Below are 19,481 nucleotides of genomic sequence, written 5' to 3' on the forward strand. Positions count from 1 at the left end.
CCCTGTGTTTATGACAGTGCAGGAACAGGATGTTCTATCGAAGTTTACTGTAACTCTTGTGACTTTTTTGTGGTATACCTGAGCCCTGGTTAACTGTACTGAAAGTAAAGTGTGGGGTCAAGAGGAGGGAAGATGAGTCTCAGTACTGGTTATCTAGTCCCCAGGTTTGCGTATGAGGAACTTACAAACACGGTTACGCTGTTGTCCTGTAGCCCAGTGGAAGGAATTAGGATTTGCATATGCTGAAATGCCACTCCTGAGTTTCTAGGAATTTTAATTTCTTTTTACTTATACATTTTGTGCAGTTTTGGTTTGAGGTTGATTTTATAGGGTGCTTGGTTTTTTTTGTGTAGACTAGTACTCTGTGTGGTGCTTTATCTCTACCTATCAAAGCATGTTGCCAGCAGATAGTATGTAATATATAGTACGTCATCTTGTCTTGGAGTTCAGTTTGTGATACCAAGAACTTTTGAAGGCAACTTCTGTCCTCTCCCTGTGCCTCAAGCCCGTATGTTGCAAGAATAAGTTGTCTTTGAAGTACAGTTTTCTGGAAAAATGAATATTAGGATTTAACATTTTTCCAAAACTGGTGAACAGGGTTTGGGGGAGGGTGCACTTGTGGAATACCCATTTTTTCCTTTTCTCTACCCTACCCCCAAATGGCTATTTGTTTTAATAACTTTGGACTTCACAAGTATTTTCTGTTACTTCTCTGGTTAACAAGCTGAAAAACCTTTTCTCTGAAATGCTTGCTTTTGTCTTAGCCAGAAGAGGTTGTTGTAAGAACTTAGGTAAGGTATTAAGTCTACTGCATCATAGCTACTGGTTTTATTTGGTTTTGGTTTTTTATAACTAAAATAAGAATTTGGATTGCAATCTATAGTTTTTCTCTGTTAATATGCCTTACTGAAAGTGCTCAGGATTGAAGTCTGTAATACATTTTTAAAGTATTTTTCAATTATGCTGATTCTAAGATTTTGGGGGAAATATTGAAGTGCAATTAAGTTTTATTTTTGAGATCGACACATGCTTTCTTGAAGAAAAGCTAGAGTAAAAAGCTGGCTGCTGATTGTTACTTAGCAAACTTCCTCTTCAGGGTTCTGGTGTGTCTGTGTTCCCACTACTGTGTGCTGGTAACAAAAACCGGAACCACACCCCATTGTATTACTCTAAATTCACTCGTTTGGAGTTGGTGGATTTTCTCCCCGCGTTGATCTTGTCGACGTGAGCATCTGGTTGCAGGAATGTACATGATAGTGCTCAGTTTTCTTGACCAGGCCAGGAAGAATCATCTTTTAGCTAATGAGAGAAGGTTAATAGGCAGTGTTTCTTCTGAATGAATCAATGAGGTACTTGAAAGCTCTGTTACTTTTATTGGAACACTTCACACTGCAAGTTACCTTTGTGTTTATCAAGCTTCTTGACTACAACTGAAAAGGGAAATCACTGATCATAAAACTTCAAATGCTAGTGAAATTCATGAAAGTGGGAAGATGGCAAGTGTGGTAGCTTATTGCCAGTTTGGGTAATTTCCCACCTAATTCAGTGGACTTTCAACTTAGTGGTGCATTGTTCGAGTGTCCCTAGCATCACTTCTTGCTCTGTCATTTGGAGGGTATAACTTCATGCTTCTACATGTGTCTGAGAGGTTTCAGTTACGCGTTGTCAGGAACTTTATGGTCTTGCACTCATGATGCAGCCCAAGTGTTGGGATAGAGCTCTCCCACCTCAGTAGAGGTTAGGTGGGTGCTTACAGGAATAGAAGCCTAAATGACAAAGTATTGATTGTTGCTATATTTGTAGTTGTTGATGATGTGTCCAGTGGGATATTAAATGCACATCTGTTAAAAGCGTAGAAGAAGTTGTTGCCATGCAAAGAAAGGGCTGCTCTGCAGCCTTAGTGCCACAGGTACTTGTCTGTATAGGTCTGAAAGCAAGGCAGCAGCAGTAGCAACCTCCGTGTCCTGAGCTTGCCACAAAGACCGATGACCATAACTAGGTGTTTACTTTCAGACTATGGATCTTCTATCCTTGGTGCCTTTTATTATTAGTGCTACATGTCACTGTAAGCCACAGCTTCAGCTTTGATTGTGAAGATGACCTTTTTCTTATTCTTTTCCATTCCCTGCTCTTCTGCTTGCAAAACCAAGGAAGGTGCTTTTAAGTAGAAGGTTGTGTGCCAGACAGTTATTGGAAGTCGTTTTGTATTTTGAGCCTACCCTTTTTCAGCAGCTTGGTTTAAGATGGCTGTTGAACTTTTGCCTGCTGCAGGAAAAGTTTTTCTGGAAATAATATACTTGTAACTGGCACTACAGCCCAAAAGGCGCACATAGCTTGACACTACAAAAGTGTAGTAAATACAATTTGAAGTTATAGTGACTTTGAAAGATGAGGGTGTCACCGGAGACCTTTTTCATACTGCTTACAATCTGTAGCTCAAGAAAAGGGAAAAATTCTGTCTCAGTGCCATGACAGACAATGGGAAGTCTACTAACCTCCCCACCCCTTCACATCTCGTGCTGTTAGTAGAACTGAAATACCTGTGGGGCTTTTCCTTGCCAGAGGGAAAGGGCTGGGAAGTGTGATTTGACATTTTACAGAGAACAGAAAAGAGCAAGAACTGACCTGGCTTAAGCAATACCAGACAGTGGATAAACCACTGTTCTGTATGATGTGGAATGCTTGTCGCAAACTTTGTTAAATGCCAGCTGAACTTGCCATTATGTACAGTAATAACCTCAGGATGTTGTTAGTAAGGTCTCATCTTACCCTTACCCATTTTCTCCATCCATGGAGGAGGAGAGCCTAACTTTAGGAAACCACAAAGGCATTTTATTACTGTCCAAGAACCTTTTGTCTTTAAGAGAGTTCTTTGAAGTCCTCCATCAGGAAGCTGTTAACAAAACATCTCAAAATATTTTTGTAGGCATTGATCAGTTATGTAAATGTCTCTGTACACTGTAAATGTCTCTTTATACACTGGCTTGGCAGTACCTAGTGAAAATGCAAACACAGATATTACCTATACCATATAAATGCAATGGAAGGAAAAGCCTGAGTGATGTGACAGCAAAGCCAACTCAACTCTAAGCTTTTTAAACTGCAGTCAAGGAAGAGCTTTGATATGTGCATAAATATGAGACGTAGTTAAGTACTATTATAAACTCATTTTGTTTATAAAGCTGTTCTGTTTTTTATGAAGCCTTGTTCTGAAAGATCATGGGTTATACTTGTTAATTGTTTCACATTAGTAAAGCACACATCTCTGGTCTCTGATCCTACCCTTCATCTGTCCAATCATCTTTTTACGTTGACTGTCCTTGTCTTAATAATCCCTATAAAAAGAAGTTACTCCAAGTGAGCTGAAAACTGGATCTTAAATTTACTTTTAAGGAGGTGAAGAGAATTGGTTAACAAAAATGATTCACCATAGAAACAGCTCAGCCAATAGCATATGTGCAATAGATTAACCATTTTCTGGTACTTTCATATTTGATACGAAACATAGCAACAAGACGACAGCTTGACAACAATAGCAGCTGCACATATTTTTCTTCCTTTTTTTTAAAGAATGTTCTTGTGGAAAAAATAGATTCTCTGGAAAGTAATTTATATTAAAAGTTTCATCACAAAAATTGTGTGGGTGGGTACAATAGGCTAGAAATTAAATTAGTGATTTGTATAATAAATGATGGTTTTGATTTGATATGACACTTCTAGTCTCTTACAAGTGACATAGCTACAGGCAATAGAGTAATCTCTTCCCCTTGTGAAGATAAATGTCGTATCAGACCGAACCTTCTTATATTAAATTACAACTTCTCTTTTTTTACCATATGAAAAGATTCATGAGACTGTTCATTAAATAATAGCACAACCCAATTAAAAGGGTACTTTGGTCAAAATGTGTCCAAGATATTTTCTAATATCAGGCATGTAATTCATTTATATAGGGTACTGCTCTGAGAGGCCTGACCCAAATAAAGGAATTTTCCTTTGTGCAGCAAGTGGCGTGATTGTGGCCACACTGAGCTGGAAGCTGCCTTGTTTGTCTCAGTTAGACTGAAACCCTCAAATGCAAATGAATTATGATGGTAGGAGGAATCTAGTATCTTGACTTCCTTACTTGGGGGGGAAGAGGGATATAGTATGTGTGGCTCTTCTTACGCAATTTGATTGCACTCATACTGTTGATTTTTTTTATGTTTTGACAGAGAGAAGGAGCAAGAAAGGGAAGAACAGTTAATGGAAGACAAGAAAAGGAAGAAAGAGGATAAGAAAAAGAAGGAATCTGCTCAGAAGGTAGCTTTTGATACTTGAATTCTTTTATCGAGTTGGAACATAAATGGTATTGGCGGTGGCAAGATGTTAAATTGTTTGTATTTGAGCTTAAAAACTTGATTGTTTAGAGTGATGCTTCATTGAAGACTATTTATTGCATAATTTTTATAAAATTTAAGTGTTTAACTTAGACATTTTTTCTCCTTAGCCTGTCATGTGAAGCAAAAGTTGGGTTTTGATACTAAACTGAAGTTACTGAATATGGACACTCTTGATCTACATATCTCCTGCTGTTTTGAGGTGTTTAGGGATGGAAATGCTGCTGGACTTTTACAATTCTTGCAGTAAAATTGACTAAGTTTTTTCTAGAGCAAGAAGATACTTTTTTTTTTGTAAGTGTGTAAGGAAGTTTGTATGAAGTATTTACTACTGAAGGTTCCCTTTGTTTTTTGTGAAGTGTCACTTAGGTTTTACATTTTCTGTAGCTAGTAGCACTTTTGCTGAAGTGTATCAGTTTGAGCATGAGCTGTGGAGAATTGATTAATCACTGAAAATCGGTTTAGTTTAGAAAATGGGTTTGAACAGTTGGCATATTGGAAGCTCTCTGTTTCACTGAAGATCTAGTAGGTGGTTCTAGGAGTTAACTTGACATGTGAACTTGACCAACTTTACGCATGCTTTTTACTGGTAAAATCCTTTCTTTCTGGGCTTCCCAGTACAAGACACATGTAACTGTCTTGGAGTGGGTCCAGCAAAAGTCCCCTAAGGTGATTAAGGGACGGGAGTATCTGACAAATGAGGAGAGGCTGAGGGCTCTGGGACTGTTCAGGCTGGAGAAGAGAAGGCTCAGGGGGATCTTGTCAGTCAGCCATATGGGAGGGTGTAAAGAAGATGGAGGCAGGCTCTTGTGCCCAGTGCCAAGGCAGAAGGCATTGTGCACAAGTTGAAACACAGGAAATTGTGCTTAATCATAAAAAGACTCAGATTTGTGATTCTGGGCAACCACAGGAATAGGTTTCCCCAGGAGTTTGTGGTGCCTCCATTTTTGGAAATGCTCAAAAACGAGTTGGACGTGGCCCTGTGCAGTCTGGTTTTGATGACTTTAGTTTGAGTTGGGAAGACTCATGGGGATGGGTGGGGGAACAGGGGTGGGAACTGTGGACTAGATCTCCAAAGGCTGTCCCTTGCATCCTCAGTGATGATGTGCAATTGAGAGCAGAAGAATCAGTTTAAATTAAGTGCGGATAAACTGGTGAATTTCTCTGGTCTGTATCCAGACATTGTGTTGATGCATCCCCATTACTACTGCAAAAGGTCAGTAGCTACAGCCTAAGGTTTCTTGGTGTCTTTTTGCCTCAGTGTGGCTGCTGTTTCATGTTCAAGTACAAAAAGTACATGTAGGACCCAGGAGGAGCAGACCCTGGTAAATAAAGACTAGTGACTTGAGGATTATATGCTGACATTCAGTGATAGGAGAGAAGCTTGAAAAGATTGTACCGATCGTCTTGGTAAGTGCTGTGGGCGTTCACTCAGGAGTTGGGCCTTTGAAAACAAAGGAGATTTGCCAGCTTTCTTGTGTGGTCCCTCACCTACTAAGTTGTTCGGTGTGATTGCATGTTGTGATACTTTGCCAAAATGTGGGGTAGCATAAACACTAAGTTAATCTCCTAGAGACCAAACTTAACAGTAATACTGGAAGATACGTAGGAATAGCAAAGCAAGCAACCGGAGAGACAGAAAGTAAATGTGAGTTCGTTCTTGGCGACTGTGGTGGTGTTCAACAAGGAAGCAGTAATGATTTGGGGGTACCTTTTTCAGTCAGAGTTTGTATAACATGAAATAGTTGTTTCTGTTGGGATCTTCTGAAACGTAAAAAAAAAAAATCACTTCAACAGACGTTACACAAGCAAATCCACAGACTAAATTCCTGTGGTCGGTGCCCCAGGGGCTTATTTGGTAATTTGTCAGAAGGTTGTTTGATTCCACCTTCCCATTCACTATAGCTGCTCCTGCCCTAACAGTGCTTATAGGTTGCCCACAGAGAGATGACAGCTGTAAATCGGAGACTGTGTCACATCTTCTTAGCTTTTGTATTCTAGACAAAAAATTAGAGATGTAGTATGGGCAGAAGAAATTCCTCTCCCCTCCCCCAGCAAATTGTGGCTATCGTGTAGAATTCCTTAAAGATTTGGTAAAATAAGATTCCTCCAAGTAAGCAAGTAACTCATTTACTGATAATGTTTACTGTTGACCATAGTAAACCTATCAGCAGTACCAGATTGGATTAATGAATAATTTTTTCCCTCTTCTCCTGTAGTAGCTGAGCATCAGAGTTACTTTAAATGCGTAACAGAATTTTTAACTGTGTTACGGAAGACAACGTAATTTGTTGCAGACCTGATTTTTCTGAGTGAAGGGGAGATTGATGCCTGGCTTGGTACAGATGCAGGTTTTGTACAGGTGCATTTTTAGTGTCTTGGAAATGAATTACATAATTCTGTGAAGTTGGAATGCTTAAGATTTTCTGTTATAGTGAATGTTCTGCTTGGCATGTTGCAGCGTTCATCTTTGCAAAGTACCATAGCTATTCAGTGCAGTTTGTCTTTTTATTCTTTACCATACAAAGGGGTTCTGGCTTGGTTGGTTTAAACAATAAACTGCCTTTTACTTGTGCTTTCATTATTCTATACTGTCACTGTGTGCTTTCCAGAATTATGGACTAGTTCAGCAATTTCGTTTAAGAATAGGTGTCATACAACCTGACACATGATGATCTTTAGGGTTTTTCCATTATTGTGTAGTGGAACTCATGATCGACAGGTTCAAAACATTTTCCAATACACGATTCCAGAGAACATACCAGTAGTATGTTTGTCTCTACTGTAGCTTGAAATCTGCTATGCTGAAAGAATGTGAAAGTAAAGCCAAAACTGTACATTGAGTGCGTTGCTCAGTGTGATGGCTCACTTCAGTAATCAACAACTTACTGCGTTCAAGAGTTTCTGAAGTCTGGTGCTTTGTAGGTATTGCTGGTACGTTTGTAGCTGTGGCAATGAATCCAGTACGGTTTAGGATTTCTTCCCCTTGAAAGAGATGTCACAGGCAAGGTGAAATGGGAAAATGGCAGAGACTGCTGCTGTTTCTTGTGGTTACTCTGTGGGAACTCTGTTGCTAGCCTCAGCAGTCTGCTGTAAGGATATTCTCACAGAAGAAGTTACACTTCAGCTGTAATATTTTACCTCCAAAATCTGAAATAACTGTAGTGCTATAGCACGTGTTTATTTGTGCTTCGAAAGTCCATGTTTGGGATGAGGATGGGGGTGAACACTGAAAATCATGTGTGAAGTAATAACTCTTTCTTCCAGAGACTTCTGCATCAGGCAAAGGCAGTATAGGAGTTGTAGTATTTGTGAGAACTTCACATATGTGACTAGGAATACTGTTTAGACTTGTAGTTAATCAGCTGATTACTTTTGTGCAACTAATAATACTGTTCTTGTGCTAACAAATTAAGGTAATGGTTTAGCGCAGCCCGTTCAATGTTTGTTATGAGATTTTTAAAACTCTGTTTACATTCTTGCTCTTAATTTGCAGGTCACAGATCAAAAAACCAAAGGTAAGAATCTTTGATCTTAAAGAATATTTTTATTGACTTGAGCCAAGGCTCACATCTTGATCAAAACCATTGGAAAAGGAAGGGGAATTAGGAGTCAAGATGACATACTGAAGATGTGTATTCAGAAGAAATAAAAGCTGAGGTGGCTAAAGTGGAGAACCTAAAAGCTATCCATGTTGTCAGCATCAAAATACTTGAAGAGGGAATGAGGATTGTGGATCAAATACGTTAGCTGAAGTATTTAGTTTTCAGTTTTGAAAAGATTTTAGACAGTGGAATGGAAGACAGGGAAAGTGCTGGTTATAGTGAGATACCAAAATGAGTGAATATTACATGATTTTGGAAACTTAAGAGAAGCTCAGCCACCTAAAAGGTCCAACAGATGAGGTAGGACTGATGAGTGAGCATCTTGAAAGTTCGGATTATTTTGCTGATGTAAAAACATGTTCAGTCTTGGTTTGTGTGTCAGTTTTCTAAAGGTTTTGTGGGGAATTTAGCATTATTGACAGAAGAGAACCAAGACAGTAACTTAATCTTAAAGCTGACTACCTTTTTTCAGTTTTGGGCAATGAAGCCTAGATAGAGAAATCAGAAAACCCTTATCAAAATGTAATGTGGGAATAATGCATTCATGTTGGCAAAGAGAGACTCAGTTGTTTTCATGTCACATTTGTAAGAGGAAAAATTTTACTGTTTCTGGTCGCTCTGCTGGGGAGGGGTTTCTGGGCATCTTTTTCTGTATTTAATCTTCAGCCAAGGCTAGAGTAGGTGTACTAACTCCTCCTTGCCTTTGGAGCCTGATGTCTTAGCAATTACACCTTCAGGTGCCTGGCTAGGAATTTCTTTTAATGTGTTTGAAAAAGCACATAGAAAATGTGAGTAAGGGCTCGCAAGTCCAGAGTCTTAAGCAAATTTTGTGATGGTGCTAGTTCCTTAAGGACTTGTTTGTGGTTTTCCTCTTCTCCAATGCATAATAGCCCTCAGAAGCAGCTTGTCCTTGCTTATAGGGGCACCTGGTGACCAGCTGGAAAACTGGTATTGGGCAAGCCTGATACCGATGCTGTATGTAGGACTGCCTTTTGGGTAAGAATCAATGATTACTGCCTTACTTAAGAGCAGTACAGAGGACTCAGATTTGTTAACTCTGGATCCAAGAGCAGGTTGGAGTTTTTTTCCTCATTTTTTTTTGTTTTGGCAGTGGCTGTGTAGCCTAGTAAGCAGGTGAAAACTTGGGGTCTGATTTTGGGTCTCCCAAAAGGGTAAAGCATAACAATTAAAAAAACAGTTGAAGATCAGGGGATAGAGCGGGATGGGAGGGAACCAGTTATATTTGATGGCTCATATTTTAAAATGACTCATTGCCCAGGGTGATACTCTTTGCCAGCTTTACGTTTCCAAGAAGTTTGGGGCTTAGAGCAAAATACTTGCTGAGAGAAGAGTTTTGTCCTGGGGCGCAGAGCGGCACATAGAAGCAAGAGGTTTGCTGCTACTGCTTATTCCTGCTTCTTGAATTAAATTGTTCTTCAATAAGGTTGAAGTTGTACAGCATTTCAGAGGAGAGTGAATTTACAAAAGGAAAGTTGCAGTGGGTTCTTGTAGCTAATAGAGGTTTAAGTGGAAAAATTTCTGATTTTCACTCTTCCTGTTTTTCAGTGCCCGAAGTGACGAAACCAAGTTTAAGCCAACCAGTGGCTGCCAGCCCAATTGGCAACTCTCCATCGCCACCAGTCAATGGTGGCAACAATGCCAAAAGGGTGGCAGTGCCGAACGGACAACCGCCAAGCGCCGCCCGCTACATGCCTCGGGAGGTGCCGCCGCGATTCCGTTGCCAGCAGGACCACAAAGTGTTACTGAAACGTGGGCAGCCCCCTCCACCATCCTGTATGCTCCTTGGGGGTGGAGCAGGGCCTCCTCCCCCAACAGCACCAGGAGTCAACCCAAACAACGCACAACCAGTGACAGGAGCACTGCTGCAGAGCGACAGTGGGAGTGCAACAGGCAAGTAAAAATAATAATAATAATACCACTACTAAATGAACCTCTGTGTGTGTGCATGGCAGAAAAAGGATCACTAAAATAGCACATAAGCATATCATCGTGTAGTAAAACTCCTCAGATTACTTCTGGAGAGCTTACTTCTACCGTTTCAGCATGTAGAGTTTTCTTTTGCTGTTAGCAGCTATGGATGCCGTTTTTACCACTAGAATGGAACAAGAAAGAGAGTTACTTTTTTAGAAGTATGTTTCGAGTAGTTTGAATTGAGTGCTGTGATGCTCTTAAGACCGCAGCAAGTTAAACAGAGGGCATGGATAAACAGAATTTTATGGTTGTCATTGTGTAGTTCTTAATGGCTCTTTAAGTTTCTTTGATACGTATTTCCTATCTTGTCACTTTTTTATGTCATCTGGTAAAACAGACATGTAGATACCATGTCTGCCACTTCTCAAGATGGTCCTTTTGCTCCTGACCTTTTTGGTATTAATCTTGGTTTTCTCCTTAGATAAGCCTTTTTATAAAGGTGGTGGCTGTCCTGTTTTTTCTGTTCTGTTGACTTTGAATTCCAGATGATGAATTGGTTTTAAGATTGCTTTATGAGCATGGGGAAATCATGACTGCTCCTGAATTTTTTTAGACTCCTAGGGAATTGAAGTAACTGTAATATTTCCTCCTTAAGTTATGATAGTAGAACAAAATTCCACTCAAGACATCTGCCTTCTAAAGAAAACCTTAGGTGATGTGAGAAGTCAAGCACAACTTCAGTTGTTACAATAAGGATGTTTAAAGAAGAAATAATAGATGCCTGAAAGTCAGAAGAAAGTAACAATACTGCTATGTCTGAGTTTGCCTTTGAAAACCATGCCAGAATAATGGAATGGTTTATTTTTTTTATCACAGTCTTGGAGAGCATAAACTTCTTGTAGGTCTCTGATTCAGAAGAGAAAACAGAGATGACTTGGAACTCTGCAGTCAAGAAGCTAGATGAAATGGCCATCTTTATTACAAAGTATTCTAGGAAAATGAGTAACTCCATTTGTTTTCTGGTTTCAGTACTTGAATTCCTTTGTGGCAAATACCTGTTTGACAGGTTATTTATCTTCTTGTGTTTGGTGTTCCCTGCTTAATAAGAGGAGGGAGGAAGTGAATTTCAAACCACAGTGGCAAAGTTTTATCTAGTGTATTTAAAAACATGTCTCTTGGAGATGGCTGATTTTGATAAAACATCTGGAAGACGAAGAGGGGAAAAAACACAGCCTGAAGTCTTTTCAACAATATATAAAATACTAGCATTATGTCAGCATGAGTTTACCTTCACAGTGATTGTAGTGGACTGACAAAGGAGACTTCATGGTAACGAAGCATTCAGAAGTTTTCAGAATCTCTCGTGAACAGCATTTTTTTGCTGTATTATACGAAGACAATTTTGAGGATATTTTAGAGGCTCCTTAAGTTCTGTGTACTTAATTTGACACCTGATGTTTGTTTTTCTGATACTGAAACTCGATTTTTTGAATTCTCATGTTTTCACATTTAGTTTAATGGTGCATTAAATACTAAGACATTAAGTGGTTGTAGTTTACTGATTGTGGCAACTTTTTATGCCGGTGGTTAATTGCTTTATCCTGGTATAAGTCAGGAGTGTTGCCAGGGTACTTCAGACCTGCCTCACCCATCCAAATTTGTGCACCATAGTACAGTTAACTAGGCTGGGGAGCCCTTCTGGACTAAAAACAGCCCAGGTTGTTTTTTAAAGCTAATTTGAGATTGGGTGACTTGCCAGTTCAGCTCACTGAATATCAGTGGGAATGCATGTGCTAGCATATGAGAGTAGGTGTGCCAGAGGAGAGGGATTAAGTGGCTGGACAAGAGAAAGGCTGGGGCTGTCACTTGGGATGCTTCATCAAAGTGCTTATGGGAGTATGGTGTTGCTGTCTGTCTCGCACATCATTTGATCCCATCAGAGATCCTGGCTGTTTACAAACAGGATTTCGTATTGGGCCCAATCCTGTCTGGCACTTACATACTGATACTGTGATGAATTCATCCTGCATGAAAACAAAAGCATATTCCCAAAGGGGAAAATAATGCTGCTTACTGACTCCCTCTCATTGTTATATTTGCCAGATAGCTATAGATGGTGTTGCTCAGACTTTAACGCAAAAAGTCAATACATAATCCTTGTTTACATGAGTCTCTACCAAAATTTAAATGCTTCCGTTAAATGGTAAACTCTGAATTCCCTGAAAGATGATAACCAAATTTCCTATTGTCTCATAGCAGTATGGGGGGTTGGGGTGGTGGGTGGTCTATGTAATTTTTCCAATACCAATGATGATCAGTATGTGCAAGACAGTTTAGGGAAACAAAGCTTAAATTTTATTGATGAAAGTCTTTCAACAGTTACAATACCCTCTAAGAATCACCACCATCTCTCACAGCAAAACTGCATCTTCATTTCAAGACTCATTCAATCCTTTCGCTTATTTTGGTTCCATACTTCCATCTCTAAAAGTAGTAACTTTATTCATTTTAGATCAAAACCATGTTGGTCTTCAGCATGTTTGTTAATAAGGAAGAATCTGTTGGAGAACCAAGAGCCCTTACCCATTATCTTAAGGCAAAACAACAAATTGCCAGAATTTTGCGGCTACTGTCAAGTTTAGCATGGGGAGGCTGGTTTTATAACACACTCCATTAAATTGTGTCCTAGTCCGCTGTGTTAGAAAGCATCCTAATCTTAATGCGTTTAGAATGTCTTCGCAGAAATGAAAGGGAAATTGTTAAAATCGCCTGTGTTAAGATCTTGCTAAGTTCATAGCTGCCTCTGCGTCATTCATTTGCTGAATCATCGCTAGGTTCAAGACAGCAACCTTGCAGTCTTTTGAACTTGTCTTTGGCTGGTCTCCTTAAGCTATTCTGTGATCAGTCAAATCAGAAGGTTTAAATGGGGAGGGTGGGGGGAGGGTTACTCCGTCTACTGAAAAGATAGCCAGACACAAATATCGGTAGAGAGTCACACTTCCTTGCTATTGTTAAGTTTGTTCTTGAGGTTAAGGCAACAGAAGGAACAGAATGTGCATGGGAACAGCTTGGTCTTTTGGATCTTGGTTTAATGGATGAAGACAAACTCTGTTCACCAGTATTCAGAGCTTACAAGAGTTGTAACCTTGCTGTGAAGTCTGGATCTTTACTGGTCGCCCTCAAAGATGAGGGCATCTGGAAGGCATTCAGTGGATGTTCACTGGCTAAGCTAACAAACTGAAAGCCTGAGACAGGCACTGAAAGCTGATCCCTTTACCTTCTATTAAAAGTAGTAGCAACCAGAAATTGTGGTCTTCATGTTTGACTGTATAACATAGGAACTTAAGGGAGAAAGGGGAGGAAATAAACTTTTTCGAAGGTCATTGTGCCTTACTTTTATGGAATCTGACATGAGCCAGTATTGGTAGTAATGTATATATTCAGCTATGAATACCGATACAGGTGTTACTATGAACTTCATGCTCTTCAAAATAAGTTAAACTAGTTGGGTGGGAATAAGTGAGTAAGACTAATCTATTGGGGGTCAGTACATAGTTTTATAGAAGGGAGAATGGTAGTGGGAATTTGTGTGGAGGGCACTTTAGTGTCCCTTAGTATTAAAAATACATAGAAAAATGAGTGAAACCCTATATAGAGAACACCAAAGTACTAATGGACTTCTTATTTAGAGAGTCAGAGGTAATTATGTGGATAGCGAGGGAATCTTGGCTGACGTTTTAAACTAACGGTAACATGTCTGCGCATACGCAGACATGTGCAGCCAGCACTGACATAGGCTTCGTCCATTGTGGCGCTGTGTTAATTGGTCTGCTTTAAAACTGTATGCAGGTCTCTCGTCCATGTGAAGTCATACCGTGTAGGACATAATAGTTCACCACAGATGGAAGAAAAGGGCCTTATTCATTGTCATTCAACCTGCTAATTTCCTTGTAGTAACCCCAAAGCTCATTGGACTTGCAGGTTACACCATACTATGTGCTAAGCTGGCAACAAACTAACCTGTTGAAAAGTAGACCGTTTATGTTGTTAGTGAATACAGTTGACTTAGAAAGGGCCTAACTTCCATCAGAACTGTCACAGATGAGAGGTGAAACTTGGGGAACTTCAAGTAGGGTAGAGCTGGTGAGAGACAGAAGAAGTGAGATCTTTTACTAGCCTTCATCCAGTGGCAGAGATCAGCTTAGCTGCTCACAAAACCACAAACTGGTTTCTAGGGTAAATACAGCAGTGACATAAATGTGGAGTAATTGTATACTGAATACAGCTTGTACACTACTACCTAAAAATTGTAGGTTTTGTACCTTAGGACTTTTTCAATTTACAGTAACTTTTGGAAATGATTCTGTTTTGCAAAGTGTTGAAAGAAATTCCTAGTAGCACATTTATATATTTCTTAGTTTTTGCCTTTAATCGTTTATCTTCTGATTTGTAATAAATGGTAGTTGCTTTGAGTCAGTTGAGTAGCAGACTAACATCTGACTGCATGTGCACACACATGCATGTGAATGTGTGCACAGATACATTCTTGTTCTGTATATATAATGTGATTTTAAATGTGTATTTGAAAAGTCTACAACCAGTATCAGTAATGTTCATTAACTGGGTTATGATTATTATGTTGAACTTAGAGCTGGACTGTTAGCAGAGGCAGTGAGTCAATGGTGAACTCAATTACCTGCAAAATGCTTGTGCAGAGTTAGTTGAAAGGTTTTTATCAGTATCTTCAATGGTGTTTTCCAGCCTAATGTTCTTCCAAAGCAACGCTGTTACATGTTTGAGGGAAGGGTTCTTATTAATGAAACCAGTAATCGGTCATGTCAAAAATGTGATGTTCAGGGCTTGTAAAGAATATTGCTTATTAATAACATTTTTTGGGGGGTGTGTGGTTTTTTTGTTTTGTTTTTGTTTTTTAGATTCAGCAATTGGAGGTGCTGCTGCTTCAAATTATGCAAATTCCACTTGGGGTCCTGGAGCCTCCTCCAACAGCGGCACCAACGCCAACCCAACTCACATCTGGGACAAGGTGATTGTAGACGGGTCTGACATGGAAGAGTGGCCTTGTATTGCCAGCAAAGATGCTGAGTCTTCTTCCGAAAACACCACCGATAACAACAGTGCCTCGAACCCTGGCTTGGAGAAGAACGCTCTGCCAGGAAGCACCACTAGTAACAAAGGAAAAGGAAGCCAGTGCCAGTCTGGAAGCGCTGGAAACGAATGTAATCTTGGGGCCTGGAAATCTGATCCCAAGGCTAAATCTGTTCAATCTTCCAACCCTGCTGCCGAGAGTAACAATGGACTAGGTAATTGGAGGAACTTGAGTGGACAAGATAGAATCGGTTCCGGTTCTGGCTTCAGCAACTTTAACCCAAATAGCAACCCGTCTGCTTGGCCAGCACTGGTTCAAGAGGGCAATTCTAGGAAAGGGACTTTGGAATCTGATAGTGGTAGCGCCAATGCACAGATTAGCACAGTAGGTCAGACCTCTAGGGAACAGCAGTCAAAGATGGAAAATGCGGGTGTTAACTTTGTCTCTGGCAGAGAACAGGCTCAAACTCATAACACTGATGGACCAAAAAATGGAAACACTAACTCCTTGAACTTAAGTTCACCAAACCCTATGGAGAATAAGGGAATGCCCTTTGAAATGGGCTTGGGGAACCCTTCCAGGAGCACTGACACCCCTTCACAAAGCACTGGAGAAAGAAAGACTGGGAGTGTTGGATCTTGGGGTACAGCTAGGGGGTCTTCTGGAACTGACACAGTCTCTGGACAGAGCAATTCTGGAAACCATGGGAACAATGGAAAGGATAGAGAGGACTCCTGGAAAGGAGCTTCTGTTCAAAAACCTAATGGGTCAAGAAGTGATTCTTGGGATAACAATAACCGGTCTACGGGTGGTGGGTCTTGGAACTTTGGCCCTCAGCATGCAAATGAAAGCAAATGGGGTGAAGGGAACAAATTAACATCCGGGGTCTCTCAGGGAGAATGGAAACAGCTGTCTGGGTCTGATGAACTGAAGATTGGAGAATGGAGTGGTCCAAACCAACTAAATTCTAGCACTGGAGCATGGGACAATCAAAAAGGCCACCCTCTTCCTGAAAACCAAGGCAATTCCCAGGCTCCCTGTTGGGGAAGATCTTCCAGCTCTGCAGGAAGTGAGGTTGGAGGTCAAAGCACTGGAAGCAACCACAAAGCAGGAAGCAGTGACAGTCACAATTCTGGACGCCGATCATACAGGCCTACGCATCCTGATTGCCAGGCGGTCTTGCAGACTTTGCTGAGCAGGACTGATTTGGACCCCCGAGTGCTTTCAAACACCGGCTGGGGCCAAACTCAAATTAAGCAGGATACGGTGTGGGATATTGAAGAGATGCCACGGCCCGAGGGAAAGTCTGATAAAGGAACTGAGGGGTGGGAGAGCTCTGCCACACAGACAAAGAACTCAGGGGGCTGGGGCGATGTACCCAGCCAAAGCAATCAAATTAAGTCTGGATGGGGTGAGCTCTCAACCCCAACGGAATGGAAGGACCCCAAAAATACTGGAGGATGGAATGACTATAAGAACCCCAATTCTTCTTCTAACTGGGGAGGAGGAAGAACAGAAGAAAAATCATCTTCCTCTTGGAATGACAGCTCTAGTAAGGATCAGGGGTGGGGTGGACGGCAGCCTAATCAAGGATGGTCTTCTGGAAAGAACGGTTGGGGAGAGGAAGTTGACCAAACAAAAAACAGCAACTGGGAAAGTTCAGGAAATAAGCCAGTGTCTGGTTGGGGTGAAGGTGGGCAAAGTGAGATTGGAACTTGGGGTAATGGTGCAAATACAAGCTCTGCTTCAAAGGGTGGATGGGATGATTGTAAAAGAACTTCAACATGGAACGAGACGGGTCGACAGCCCAACTCCTGGAATAAGCAGCAGCAGCAGCACCAGCAGCAGCAACAGCAGGAGACTTCTGGTTCCTGGGGTCCACCGCCCCAAACTCCAAGTAACGGGCGACCTCCAAACCCAAACTGGAACAGCGGACCACAGCCAGCTGCCCCCAAAGAGGAGGAGCCTAGTGGCTGGGAAGAACCTTCGCCACAGTCAATCAGTCGAAAAATGGATATTGATGATGGCACTTCAGCATGGGGAGATCCTAGCAGTTATAACTACAAGAATGTGAACCTGTGGGACAAGAACTCACAAGGAGGACAGGCGCCACGGGAGCAGAGCCTTCCTACTCCAATGACTACCAAATCACAAGCATCAGGTACTAGTCCCGTTCCTTTTTTCGGCAAGCTCCTATGTATGACTGTAACCGTAATGCACGAGAGATACTCACGTAGCTTCCAATTCCCAATAGCTTTATTCCATAAAGAAAACCACTTTCTTATTTCAATATTTTGGTTTATATTTAAAATGTCTTTAAACCTTGAATCAGTTGGGTCTCTGCTTCTTGTGCCTCAGTATTTGTGATCTGAATACTGGTCAGCATGCCAGTAAAAGAAAATGTTTGTCAGCTGACAATTCTGCGTACTCAATCTGAATTTTGAAGAACAGTTCGAATTACAGAATTGTAGAATCATTTAGGTTGGAGAAGACCTTTAAAATCATTGAGTCCAACTGTTAATGTAGCACTGCCAAGTCCATGACTAAACTGTGTTCCTGAGTGCTATGTTTGTGTCTTTTAAATCCCTCCGTGGATGGCGGCTCAACTGCTTCCCTGAACAGCCCATTCCAGTGCCTGACAGCCCTTTCCGTGAAGAAATTTTTCCTAATATCCAATCTAAACCTCCCCTGGATCAAATTGAGGCTGTTTCCTCTTGTCCTATCGCTTGTTACTTGCGAGAAGAGACTGACACCCACCTCTCTGCAACCTCCTGTCGGGTAGTTGGAGAGACTTGTAAGGTCTCCCTGATCCTCCTTTTCTTCTTAACTGACATTTTTCATATTTAATTGTTAGAAAAATGGGGAGAAATTCTTTACTTATTTTAGTCAAAAACATTTTGCTCTGAAACACTCAGTTAATCCTTGAAATTGAGCAAGACTCTGATTTCGTTTTCTAGCTTAATTGGTTCTGCTGTATGGTAAAGAATACTGAGTAAAATACTTTTGTCTTGGAAAGAAGGACAAGAAAAAGTTGCATAGCTTGGAAATAATATATTAAGATGTTGTTATTATGTAATCTCTTCTGACTCAGACGTGCTTTAAAAAATACTATTTCACTTTAATATGTGCTTCAAAGATGTCCTTATTCTTTCTTTGGTATCTGAAAACCCTGGCTTAGTCTGGTGCTTTTAATTAGTCACAAAAGTTCACCAGACAGGAGGACAGCATTAGATGTGGGGTTCATTTTTAACCTGGGAGAAGAGTATTACTCATCTTAGCATTCTCTTCTCCATTCCTGGAGGTCAGTGCTCGCTCTGAGTTTGATGTGAACAGTTGTCAATTCTGTTGCACCCACACTATTGAGAACGTAAAGTCCTCAACAGGAAGAATTAAGCAGTAGATTAATGATGTGGTGCTGCACTGCAGTAAATAGTTCGTTGTTTAAATGGTCTGTAATGAAAACTCTTTCTCCTTTGTGCAGTCTGGAGCAAAAGCACTCCACCTGCTCCAGATAATGGTACGTCCGCCTGGGGTGAGCCAAATGAAACCAGTCCTGGGTGGGGTGAAGTAGATGATACAGGAGCATCGACAACAGGCTGGGGGAATGCACCTTCCAACGCCCCGAATGCCATGAAACCTAGTGAGTATAGGCCAGATACCAGTTTCTTTGCAACGGTCCTGGAGATTTTTAGTGTTTGGCCTTTCGATATAGGTCACCCATGGAGGAATTGTTATCCGAGGCCTAGAAGCAATGTTGAATGTCATGTAAGATTTTGATGGATGAGTTGATTAAGTGCTTACAAATGACTGGGACTTTGTCTTTTAAGGTAAAGAAAAGTTTCTTAGCTAAGCCATTAAATGGAAAAGCTCTGATTTGTGGAAGTGTTGAAACATTAGAGCTTGTGAGGGAGGAAATATGGTGGGTTTTTTTCTCAGAATATCTTTTCTTTTCTGGCTGCCCACATGTTCCTTAGCTTATAAACTTGTTGCATGATAAATCACTTTTCCTGATCATATCAGAAAAAGGAATGCACAGTGCCGACACACTTCACAGTGGAGGCACACTATTACTTTGCATAGTAATCTGTGCTTTGGTAATGCAACTTCTTTTCATTGGATGGGGTCTTTTTGTGTGGAAAATTGTAACCCTTAAGAACTGAACTTTCACTTGTGGTCGAACGTAAGTGGATGACTATTATCTGGATATTAGCTGCCTACAGCTGTGTTCTTCATGAATGAGATACTGTGGAAATATTTTTTAAAAATTACGTAAAACTTATGATTTTTATGTATTAAAAGTTTTATTTTTGTAGAAATGATTTTTGCTGATGTAAGCTGGTTGCGTAGAATTTTTATTTTGGTATTTTTAAGGAAAATTACAACAAACAACAGTAATCATCTGCTGATACAGCATAGCAACATTATAGCCGAAGCCAATAATGTTTGGATATGAAGTTT

The 19,481-nt window shown here is 40.6% G+C and overlaps 1 protein-coding gene across 1 annotated transcript in view; it reads left to right on the forward strand.

The window, feature by feature from the left end:
- Positions 1-4,218: 4,218 nt before the first annotated feature.
- The window catches only part of LOC104516335 (trinucleotide repeat-containing gene 6B protein-like), a gene marked incomplete at both ends in the record, with an annotated part of 43,184 nt that continues 27,921 nt past the window's right edge, over positions 4,219-19,481 (forward strand). The window contains 5 exon segments of the mRNA XM_010160637.1: positions 4,219-4,302; positions 7,876-7,897; positions 9,551-9,895; positions 14,851-17,184; positions 18,505-18,663. Coding sequence (XP_010158939.1) covers positions 4,219-4,302; positions 7,876-7,897; positions 9,551-9,895; positions 14,851-17,184; positions 18,505-18,663 — 2,944 coding nt within the window.

Source organism: Eurypyga helias, unplaced genomic scaffold, assembly GCF_000690775.1.
Source record: "Eurypyga helias isolate BGI_N326 unplaced genomic scaffold, ASM69077v1 scaffold8161, whole genome shotgun sequence".
Taxonomy (NCBI): domain Eukaryota; kingdom Metazoa; phylum Chordata; class Aves; order Eurypygiformes; family Eurypygidae; genus Eurypyga; species Eurypyga helias.